Source organism: Pholis gunnellus (genome assembly GCF_910591455.1).
Source record: "Pholis gunnellus genome assembly, chromosome: 11".
NCBI classification, from domain to species: Eukaryota; Metazoa; Chordata; class Actinopteri; order Perciformes; family Pholidae; genus Pholis; species Pholis gunnellus.
This window is the reverse complement of record NC_136538.1, coordinates 24,685,330-24,697,274: the sequence shown is the minus strand read 5'-3', so window position 1 is coordinate 24,697,274 and position 11,945 is coordinate 24,685,330. Positions and strand designations below refer to the sequence as shown.

Below are 11,945 nucleotides of genomic sequence, written 5' to 3'. Positions count from 1 at the left end.
TCTAATGAAGCTCTAGTGCAAGTTCAGACAAGAAGACTCTACTCTTGCATGACTAAGCCTGTGGTTTAGTTCTCATACATCTGCCTCACGCATGCACACTTGTTGTTTGGGGCAACTGTCTAGATCAGCTGGTCTCTTCTATCCAATAACACAATTTCACAATGACATTGTTAGCTGTTGGAAAAATACAGAATGATGTGTGCAAAATGCTTGTACTTTTCCATGATGCTTAGAAACAGACTGTGCACCCGTTTGAATATAGCCTTCAATTTCATATGAACTTGCTCATCACAGAATGTTTTTGAAGACAGATATCACATTCACTTCAATGAGGTGCGCACTTGGGCAGGCACCCACACAGGGGCGGACTGGCCGTAGGGGATACCATATATTCTATGCTTCACAGAACACGTTAAATTTACTATAATACTAAAAGTAATCACTGACTGAGATTTATACTTCTCCTCGCGATCTGTATTCACATTCATGGTTTCCATCTTCTTTACTCATCTAATCTCTTCCGTCAGTCTAACTTAGTTTTACGTGTTATTAAATGTCAATCCCTCGAGCCCAGTGGGTCCACAACCTTTTTTGCGCCACGGACCGGTTTCATGTAAGACCATATTTTCACGGACTGGCATTCAAGGTGTGGCGGATAAACACGTTGAAATAAAATGATACGATCGGCATTAAAACATGTGTCAAGACGCGGATGAAATTGCGAGAGAATCCGGTCATTTTTCAAAATAAAACTTTCAATAAAAAAAATCGATAAAACGGAAATAATATAATATGTATTCTTTCTGTGCGGCCCGGTACCAAATGACCCACGGCCCGGTACCGGTCCGCGGCCCGGTCGTTGGGATCCACTGCTCTAGCCTGCTCAACACTTGAGTCACTCGCTCACAGATAAAGCCGTTTTTGAGCGCGAGTTGGCAGCATGGCACCAGCACCAAAACATAAAGGGAGAAAAAGAAGAGATGTCTGGAGGAAAGAGCATCAAAATATTTAAAAATCTCTGATTTATTTGGGAAACCACCGACTGGTGTCAGTGATATGATGGTAAGTTGTGGCGTTGACTTGGCCAATGTTAGCTTGCTTTTCACAGATGAGGTAACGTTCCCTACAAGCTAGCCTAGCTCAAATACAGCAGGCCTACATGTATGTAGGTAGAGACTACAAACACAACTTTAATTAAAGCTGCGAGCAGCGATGAACGGGCCCTCGCATCCTCCCGCATGTTGGGGATGCCGACGGGACTCCGGCCTGCGCGTCCGACAACTTCCGCGAAGAAGTTTTGTGCGGATTGGATAATGTGCCTTAGAGTTATAACAACTTCCTTTTTCATAACCAATGAGGCAAAATGGCCGCCACGCCACGTCAAGGTTCTTCCATGAAAACTCACGATTTTGATAACTTTTCATCACAAAGGTCTTCACAGCATCCTGACCAAATTTGAAGTTGTTCGCATAAATTCTGTAGGAGGAGTTCGTTAAAGTACGAAGGCTGAAAATGCAAAAAGTGACAAAAAAGCACAAAGTTACAGGTTTACTGTAGCGCCCCCTAGTGGTTGAATGGAAAGAAAATCTCAGAGTACGTTATAGGATGTGTTGTTCACATGCGCAAATTTGGTGATTTTAGGACAAACGGTTGAGAAGTTATGTGTATTGATATATAAGCCCCGCCCTAAGAAGTTTATTGGTCCATATCTTGTAAACGCTAAGAGATATCAAAACGTTTTTAAAATGTGTTTTTAACTAAATTCAAAATGGCGGAAAATCTAAGTAGGCGGAGCTTAGGGGTCTGAGAGGCTTTTTTTGTAGATCTAGAGGATTTGGACATGTGTGTCAAATTTCAAGTAAATCGGACATACTGGCCGAGGGGCGTCACCGGTCCGACCTGTAGGGGGCGCTAGAGAGCCATTGTTTTACACATAAATATTGCACCTGCATCACACGTCTATTTTCACCAGATCTGACTAAAGTCAAACTTTTGGTGAGTTTTCGTGCATGGCAAGTTCCCCAAAATGCTCCCAAAGCTTAAAAATAAACATCAGAAATATAATAAACCGTACAATTTCAATAAGGCCGTCGCTGCTCGGGCCCTAAATAATATAAAGCAACCAACTACAGTCCTACTTGTACATTGATGCATGAGTCATAATAATTATTTGTGTACTTTAAGGACACAGTGTGGTGAGTACTGTTAGTACTTTTACTGCAGTAAAGTATCTGATTCTTCCTGTTGTTCTTTAGTCCAGAGCTCCACCTGCTGGAGGAAAACTGAGACTCTAAACTTCATCAGGTTTTCATGACAAACTGAAAGAACTTCAATGAGGAAAACGTCCATAAGAACCACCATCAGAACCACCATCAGAACCACCATAAGAACCACCATCAGAACCACTATCAGAACCATCAAAACAACCATAAGAACCACCATCAGAACCACTATCAGAACCATCAGAACCACCATAAGAACCACTATCAGAACCACCATCAGAACAACCATAAGAACCACTATCAGAACCATCAGAACCAACAACAAATCCCCCACCAGAACCACTATCAGAACCAGGCTTCATCAGAACCATCAGAATCACCATCAGAACTACCATCAGAACCATTACAACCACTAGAACTATCAGAACCAGGCTCCATCAGAACCACCAACAAATCCAACATCAGAACCATCAGGACCATCAGAACCAGGCTCCACCAGAACTAGACTGAGGTCTATTGTTCTTTTACTGTGTTCCAGTATACTAGTATTAGTTATTGTACCTTTACTGTGATCTGTACAGCAGTATTATTCATTGTACTTTTACTGTGGTCCAGTATCATTCAGTGTACTCTTTGTTTGTGTAGTGACAATAATTGTGTTATTCTATTTTAATTTAACAACAGGAAGAAACAAAGAGGTGGATTTCAAACAGATTTTATTTCACTTTTATTTGTTTTGTAAAATAAATCAGAAACACAGACTGTGTGTGTGTGTGTGTGTGTGTGTGTGTGTGTGTGTGTGTGTATTAAGGGATTCATTATTAGTTCATGTGTGTGTGTGTGTGTGTGTGTATTAAGGGATTCATTATTAGTTCATGTGTGTGTTTTCTAGTGTGTCAGTAAAACAACATGCATTCAAAAGGGGGGGGGGGGGGGGGGGGGGGTCAGCCTCGCGATTCACTGTAGGAGGGGGCGGGGCCTGTGGGACACACTCGTCCAGGTGGGTGATGTCATTGCACACTGACCAATCAGCTGAGAGGATGGACGCGTGCGGCCTGATTAAAGTCATTAGTGTTTGTGTGTGTTTGATGGGTGGAGTTATGATGCTGAGGCGACAATGATGAGGAAGAGGAGGAAGAGGAGGGTATCTATTGGTTGATGAGGTTAAGTTACACACGATGGGGAGGACCAGAGGTCAGAGGTCAAAGGGTTGAGCTAAAATGTAAAGGTTCCTCTTCTCTCGTTGCTCATTGGACGGGAGGAAACAGGAAGTGACAGCAGGTCGGCGAGGACGAGATTCTGAGAGGGAAAGAAAACAAGAAGAATGAAAGTAGATAGAAGTGTGAACACAAAAACAAACCCACTGGTACTCGGTGACGTTAACCCAGTCTGGGTCCTTTATGTCATAAAGGGTCTCGAAGGTCTTCAGCCTCATCAGATTCTCTTTCTACCAAAAAAGACAAGATGGCGACGGCCAAAACGCCGCACTGGAGGCTTCATAACACCAGTAAACCGATGCGTGACATCACAACGACTACGTCCACTTCTTATATTCAGTCTGTGGCTCCTACAGTGTAACACACACTGTTTGAAATGATCTTCATGGAGGACTACATGTTCCCTCAGTCCCCAGCAGGAGGACCGTGTCTGTCTTTGACCCTTTAAACTACTGACTGTACTCCAGCGTAAGTACATTCAAATCAACCAGTAAGATGAGACCTTAAAGTTTCAAAAGAAAGGAAGTCTTCTCAAGTTCAGTATTTACCCGAGAGGGATCAACTAGAGTTAAATCTGAGTACTCACTGGAGCTCCAAATGTGGATTCATTTGCCACAGAAAATAGTCCCCAACATCAGCACTATTTCCTCCTGTTTGGGTGTAGAACGTGTTACTGCCGTTAGTTTCCTCACCTACTGAGCAGCCTGTTCAGTCTGTTCTCCTCCTGCTTCTGTTTTTGGGAGGACGGCCTGCAGGAGAGACAGAGCAGAGGTCACATGACTAAACTCCACCTTCTTACAATCCATTCGTATGCAAAGCTTCACTTCTCCCAGAACAAGAAACAAACTCTTAAATGTTACGTATGAATTTAAGATTTAACCTCCAAAACACATCTTAGTATCCTGTCGACTGAGCAGAGAAGTCTTTCTGTTAGTTATTGATGTCGTGATGAACAGGAAACATCTCAACACCTGAACTCTAAACTCCACCTGTTCTAACCTGATCTTCATTCTTCTGACATTGATCAAAAGTAAACTCATTATAAACTGATTTGATCAGCAGAACAAAGATGTCATGATGTTCCTTCTTTCTCTGCAGTTGTTAGTAAAGAGAGGCGTCATCAGAATAATGAGGAACATCAAATGTTTCCTCTTCTGCCACAACACACCGTGCGTCCTGCTCCTTCATGCTGTTAGTTTTATAAACCTGTGAATTTCACTTCGTGAAAATATTAGTATTGATTAAAAACACGACTCAACAACAGCAGTGAAGCAAATAGTAGAAGACGGATAGTTTCTGTAGGTTTCTGTAGTATTTATATGTTATTGATCTGCTCATCTCTAATGCATTCATGTGTTCATCACTTTAATGTTGCAGCTGGTGATGAGCTCATTTGTATTTTGACTGTCAGTATTGATTCCCCAGACGTCCGCTGATCGTTAAGAAGCCTGAGATCCAGTTCCACAAAAAACTGAATCCACTTGTCTGTCATTGTAACTCTATTATGTTATGTTGTGTATTATGTTCATTTTTCATCCATGACATCCATCACACTCGTCCATCCTGGAAGAGGAGTCCCTCCCTCTTTCTTCCTTTCTTTAATATGAATTCAAAGTGTTTTTTGGGGGAATCTTTCCTCATTGAATATGAGGGTCAATGGTCAGAGGATGTCGTATGTTTTACAGATTGTAAAGCCTTCAGAGGAAAATTTGTAATTTTGGGCTGTACAAATTAAAATAAAATTGAAACCAGCTGGTTTCACAACACTTAAAATCACCCTTAATCAGAAAAGTTAACACAGCAAAGAAGTGTGAAAGGACCTGGAGAGCAGAGATTCTGGTTCAATCTGCTGACATCAGGTCTGCATTAAGGAGGATCAGAGAGTTCACTTCTCTTGAAGAAAAGGTGTCGTCACACTCTGATTGGTCAAAAGGAGAGACGCACTCAGCTGCTCTCAGGTCCTCATCAGGAGCCAACAGTGATCTGAAGACGCCTCCAGTTAACTGTACAGTTCTACCTGAGCTTTAGCGCACAAATAACATTACACAATTCAAATATAGTCGTTGTTGCTGTAATGATGAAGATCACTTCCTCTGAAGCTGTGAGTTCTGAAAAGCATTAAAGTGAGCGAGTCAAATCAGCCAACGAGCATCATGCCGTGCAATCAGTCACTCAACCCCCCCGACCAATCAGGCACCTCCTCAGCCACTGGTCCCGCCTCCTCCTGCTCTCAGCCAATCACCAGAGATTCGTTCAAGACAGAAAATGAAAGTTATCAACACAAATATTAATCGCCGTAAGATTCTTATACACTGTGGAATGAGTCCTAAAAACCAGACATGAGTCAGCATTTTATCGCTTCCTGTCAGTTCATCGAGAAGTGTTTTTTGCAGGAGGAAACCTCCGCTTCTTTAAAGTGAAGTCAGAGCTTCATGTGTTAAAGCTGCATTCTCTCTAGTGTCCACCAGGGGGCGACTCCTCTGGTTGTATAGAAGTCTATGAGAAAATGACTCTACTTCTCTCTTGATTTATTACCTCAGTAAACATTGTAAACATGAGTTTATGGTCTCAATCTCTAGTTTCAAGTCTTCTTCAATACAGCATGATGTTCATTTAGTAAATGATGGTCCATTTAGAGTCACACAGACCATTGTGTAATTTGATTCAGTCGTCCACTCTGTGAAAAACTGAGTGTTTTATTGTAAATTTACGACTTCAAGTTTTTGTGTGAAAAGCCTCCGGCTCCGTAGCTTCTTCTCTTTTAACTACAAAGACTCGAATGCACCGAAGTCGAAAATGAGAATTAACTTCAACAATGTTTTCTGAACAAAGTGAAAAATGAAAAATGAAATAAAGTTATTTAAATTCATATGTTAGATTGTATTTCTTACATTACTAATACCTGCATTAGTTTACTCTAAAATACAAAATTACACCCTGAACCTGGAAAGAAAATTCTAAATGAACATTTTTACAGGATTTTACTTCAATTAAAACTAAAATAAGAATGAATAAAGAAAAACTGTATCAACCACATTTGAAATACATAAAAAGACATGTTTAGATCATTTCCCATGGGGTCATGTGATGTGACATCACTCACCGCGCTGACGAATCCGCTCGCCACCGCCGCGGTCTCCGCCCCGTCCACCGCTGCCTGGGCAACCTCGTTAGCTCCGGCAACCGCGGTGTCGGCAACGACGTTGGCCTGTTCGTTGGACTTCTGGGCAACTAGACGTCAACACGACAGAATAAGTTTCCTCATGAATACGTTATTCATCCGATGTTCTTCTTCTGTACTTCAATAATAACTATTCTAATAAATAAAACGTCTCATTCAGACAGAAGACGTTTTATTCACATGTGAACTGATTCAAACTTCAGTCACATGAATCACTTCAGTGATCAGTAAACATGATTCAACTGTGATGAGTTCAGCTGACGTTCCACACGAACCTTCTGTTTCTACTTTGATCAAGTTAACTCCAGCTTGTTCCAGGGTGCTTTTATTGTGAAACTCTTGACACAGAAACAGGAAGCGGTTCTTGTTTAAATCTAAGCTTCCTGTTTCTTTTGACCAATGATGCGGATCTTTAGATCAGAGGATCTTTGTCTCTTTGGACAGAGTCTAGTTAGAACATCTACTAAACTACATATCATCCGTTAGTAAAGAGACTTTCTACAAAATAAAAGCATCGTTCAGACAGAGAGTCGTCCTCTCTGAGGCAGCAGGTCACAATAACACTGATTTATCTTCGTAACATCTGCTGGATTAACCTCTGTGAGAAAACGACTTCCACAAAGTGACTCTAAACTGTGACTCGCTGACATTTGCATCTACAATCTGTCCGGCTTTCGTTCTCTGACTTCAGCGTCCCGACATCAACGGGTTGTAAACGGGATCGTGGAGGAATGTCGGAGGGACTCAAGAGTTTGAACCGTCCCCTCTGTGGGAGTGAGACATGTCGCATGTTTCCTTCTGGCCTGAATGTTAATTAGCGTGCAGCAGCTAGTTCACCTGTGTTGACTCCGGTCACCACTCCCTCCATCGTCTTGTTCCCTGGGACAGAGAGACACACAGAGTCATGCAGGAACCTTTGAATGATCGCAGTGTTGTGATATATTATATTACACACACACACACACACACACACACACACACACACACACACACACACACACACACACACACACACACACACAGCTGCCATGACTCTGCTGGTTCATCAGACGTTTCAGATTGTTTTTATCTTCTGGGTCACACGAGAGGAGATAAAAATAGCTTTGGTCCTCTTTTAGTTGCAGACTCTGGATCTGACCTGGTTTCCTCTGCTGAGACTCTGAATAATTCAATCACTCCGCTTCATGAGGATTTCATTCTTTACTTCTGTTCCTCAGTTGTTTGTCCTGTTTCATTCAGGCTCTCATCGGGCCTCAGGGTCTGGTGGACTTGTTGTTGTTGACTTGGTCTTCGTGGGATTCTTCTCTCTGTGGGCGTGGAGCCGGTCAAACTGAACAGACTCTTTGTGAGTGAACTCAACAGGCAGCAGACCTCCAGCTGAGGCTCTGCTGCACATTCAGCCAGTTACAGGAAGAACCGGAGAGGATGCATATTTGATGAGTCAGCAGCTCTTATCTCCTCTAATGGATGCTTTGTCTGTTCTGATACCAAGAGAAATCATAATCAATAAACAACCATGATGTCATCTCTGGGCTGACGATGGGAAATGTTGATGATAAACTCTCGATATCGGCGAGAATATGAGTCTGTGGTGAGTTCAGGCGTCTGTAATTACAGCAGGACAGTCCAGAGTATTTTCACACTGTGGTGTTAGTACTTTATTCTAACAGAGTATTTTCACTCTGTGGTGTTAGTACTTTATTCTAACAGAGTATTTTCACACTGTGGTGTTAGTACTTTATTCTAACAGAGTATTTTCACTCTGTGGTGTTAGTACTTTATTCTAACAGAGTATTTTCACTCTGTGGTGTTAGTACTTTATTCTAACAGAGTATTTTCACTCTGTGGTGTTAGTACTTTATTCTAACAGAGTATTTTCACACTGTGGTGTTAGTACTTTATTCTAACAGAGTATTTTCACTCTGTGGTGTTAGTACTTTATTCTAACAGAGTATTTTCACTCTGTGGTGTTAGTACTTTATTCTAACAGAGTATTTTCACTCTGTGGTGTTAGTACTTTATTCTAACAGAGTATTTTCACACTGTGGTGTTAGTACTTTATTCTAACAGAGTATTTTCACTCTGTGGTGTTAGTACTTTATTCTAACAGAGTATTTTCACTCTGTGGTGTTAGTACTTTATTCTAACAGAGTATTTTCACTCTGTGGTGTTAGTACTTTATTCTAACAGAGTATTTTCACACTGTGGTATTAGTACTTCACTCTAACAGAGTATCTGAGGCCGGTCATGTGACTTCCTGTCTGGCCTCATGGTGGCGCTGCTGAAGACCTCCAATGTTCTAAACTCAAGAGCTTCAGCTGAGGAGCTCCATTCCTCTCTACAGCTCTCCTTCCACCTCTCCCTCCCTCTCTCTTTCTCTCCCTCCATCGCTCCTCATTCTTCCCTCGTTCCTGCAGCAGAGACTTCCACATCTATACATTTGAGCTGCACTTTAAACTCAAGTCTTCATTTTACATCAAAGTAAAACCCCGATCACAATCTTTAATGTGTCATTTGGTGTGAAAATGACCTTTTTCTCTCTTCTTCCCTCGTTCCTGCTCCAGGTGAAGCTGCACATTCTCACATTTAATGTCATGATGATGAATCTCTTTTTCTGAAATCAATATTTTAAAGATTCAGCTTCCTGTCCTCCCTCCCTCCCTCTCTCCCTCCCTCTCTCCCTCCCTCTCTCCCTCCCTCCCTCCCTCCCTCCTCACAGTTTGTTCTTGAACTGCACTCGTCCTCCCCCCATCCCTCCTTTTTACATAAAAAGGCCTCTGGAACATTTAACTCTATTTATATTAATTTAATCTCTTTTATTCCTTCTCTCTCTCTCTCATCACTTCATCCTTTTTCATCCCTCGTTAGCGCTGAATATCTTTAACGCACAATGTCACGATGAATTGCATATTTTAGGATTCAGCTTCTTGTCCTCCCTCTCTCTCTCCATCCATCCTCCTTTACAATCAACACATTTGATGAATTTAACTTTTTCTTTTTCAGTTCCCTCCCTCACTGTCCCGCCCTTCATCTCTCCATCATCCCTTCTTCCTCCTCACCCTGTCACTTTTCCTATCCCAGCTTTTACTTTTTCATCCATCCGTCTCACTTTCTTACAGTGTAGCGTTTGTTAAATATGACTCTCCCTCCCTCCCTCCCTCCCTCCCTCCCTCCCCCTCTCACCGACATAGAAGACTCCCTCCTTGGTCTTGGTAGCGGCCTCACCCACGCCGGCCTTCGTCTTCTCGGCGGCGGCCACGACTCCATCCTTCGCCATGAAGAGTCCCTTCTTCAGAGCGTCCATGATGCCTTCTTCTTCTTCTTCTTCTTCTTCTTCTTCTTCTTCTTCTTCTTCTTCTTCTTCTTCTTCTTCTGTGGTTTTCTCTTCTGTCTCTCTGTCTTCCTCTGGTCCGTCTGCCTCGGTCGTCTCTTCTCTTCTCGTCTGTCAGCAATCTGTTCTTCCTACTAATGGACAAGAGAGGGAGGGAGGGAGGGAGGGAGGGAGGGAGGGAGAGAAGGGGTGGAGAGAGGGCACGTGAGACAGAGAGGGAGGGAGTGATATATGGAAGTAACACGGGACTCTTGTGCAGTAGAGAGAGGGAGAGAGGGAGAATGAAAGAAACAAGTATGAAAGGGTAGAAAAGTAGAAGAAGAAGAAGAAGAAGAAGAAGAAGCAGCAGCTTCCTGTATTGTGTGGTGCAGTCCGTGGACGTGTTGCTGTGTTCTTCAGCTCTAATAACAATAATTCATCATCTCAGTGGAAGTCAATGATGAGAGCATAGAATAGAGAACATAGAACAGGCATCACTTTAATACCACCACCCCCCCACTGTTCATCCTGACAGCAACTTGAATATGACTCAGCACAACACACACACACACACACACACACACACACACACACACACACACACACACACACACACACACACACACACACACACACACACTCTCTCCCTGACACACCCTCTGCTGCTTCACCTCTCGTTCTCTGATTGGCTGACAGTCCCGGTCTATTTTTAGAACCCATTTCATTTACATTTACAGGATGAATGAGGAAGAGGAGCGGCTCTGCACTGAGTGAGAGCGGTTGAGGATAGATTGGTCCTGCATACGGTCTCTGTCTCACACTAATCAACCTTCTCTCACCAACAAACATCACTTCTTCAGTCAAACACACAGAGGCAGCAGCTGTTGATGCGGTAGAAAGATATTAGATGAAACATTCTACTTCTCATGATGTGAGGAGGAACGGCGTAGTGTAGGTCGATGGTGAAGCCTGCAGCTCCATGTGGTCCTCTCATCAGAGGAACCAACATGTTAACGTTTGGCTTCTGAAGTCAAACAAACCAGAACTCACACTGTGACACTCATACAGGATTTGTGATTATTGGGACTTTCTTCCAGCTCATTAGTGCTTCAAGAAGAAGAACAGATCTGCTGCGTCCTTCAGAGACAACGCGTCTAACAATGAGCCGTCAGGTCTGAGCAGATGAAGTCGACCTGTTAAAGTTTACTGAGCTGTTCAGAAAACAATGATTACAGAGAGTATGTGAGAAACACACACACACACACACACACACACACGCCTCATTAAAACACAGCAACTATCAATTAGCAGGCCGGTGTGGGATTCCTCACTCAGGTGATTTGGGGCGTTGAACCCTGAGGTCCTCAGACTCAGAGGAGCGACTGACCGTTGATCAGCAGCTTCCTGTCTGCAGCTTCCTGTCTGCAGCTTCCTGTCTGCACTCGCTCCATGTTGAGGTTCCTCTGGACGGAGACGAACACGTCCTTCAGACACGTTCACATCATCAAAGGTTTGATGGACCACGAGGCCGGTCACAGATCTACTGATGCTGAGGAGATTCTGGCTCATGAAGTAAAAACTAAAACTAAAGTGAGTCAAATTATGGATTTAACATGTTGATGAAGAGTCAAAGAAGTTAAACACATGATGTCATAAACCTCATAGTGAAGCTGCTATAAAAATAGATTTACTCAAGAGTTGTACTTGGTCTCCTCACACTCTGTAGTTCATCGATATGATGATACATTATTTATCTTAATATTGTTCATGAAACACATGAACCTTATGAAACTGTTTAAACCAGAGCCATCCCATAAATATCACTCCTCCTCTTTCTGCTGGTGACATCAGAGAAACGCTTGAATACATAATTCACTTCTCACATTATAACTTTATCTGCATCGTTTCAAGCAGAGATGTAACTCAGAGCGTCAGAGATCCAGGAGAGATGCTGAGCGTAGAGATGCTGAGCGTAGAGCTGCTGAGCGTAGAGCTGCTGAGCGTAGAGCTGCTGA

At 42.8% G+C, this 11,945-nt stretch overlaps 1 protein-coding gene across 3 annotated transcripts; it reads right to left on the bottom strand.

Annotated features, from left to right (window-relative positions):
• Window positions 1–3,170: 3,170 nt before the first annotated feature.
• sncga (synuclein, gamma a) lies at window positions 3,171–10,051 on the bottom strand. Of its 3 annotated transcripts, XM_079168764.1 has the most exons (6): window positions 9,804–10,051; window positions 7,458–7,499; window positions 6,543–6,670; window positions 5,637–5,663; window positions 4,132–4,188; window positions 3,171–3,521 (listed from the first exon to the last, which is right to left on the bottom strand). In XM_079168764.1, the coding sequence occupies exons 1-5, from the start codon at window positions 9,922–9,924 to the stop codon at window positions 4,132–4,134; spliced, it is 375 nt and encodes a 124-aa protein (XP_079024890.1). In that variant the 5' UTR covers window positions 9,925–10,051; the 3' UTR covers window positions 3,171–3,521. The 3 variants fall into 3 exon arrangements, with proteins under 3 accessions (XP_079024890.1, XP_079024891.1, XP_079024892.1); XM_079168765.1 differs by lacking the exon at window positions 5,637–5,663; XM_079168766.1 differs by lacking the exon at window positions 7,458–7,499.
• Window positions 10,052–11,945: the final 1,894 nt, after the last annotated feature.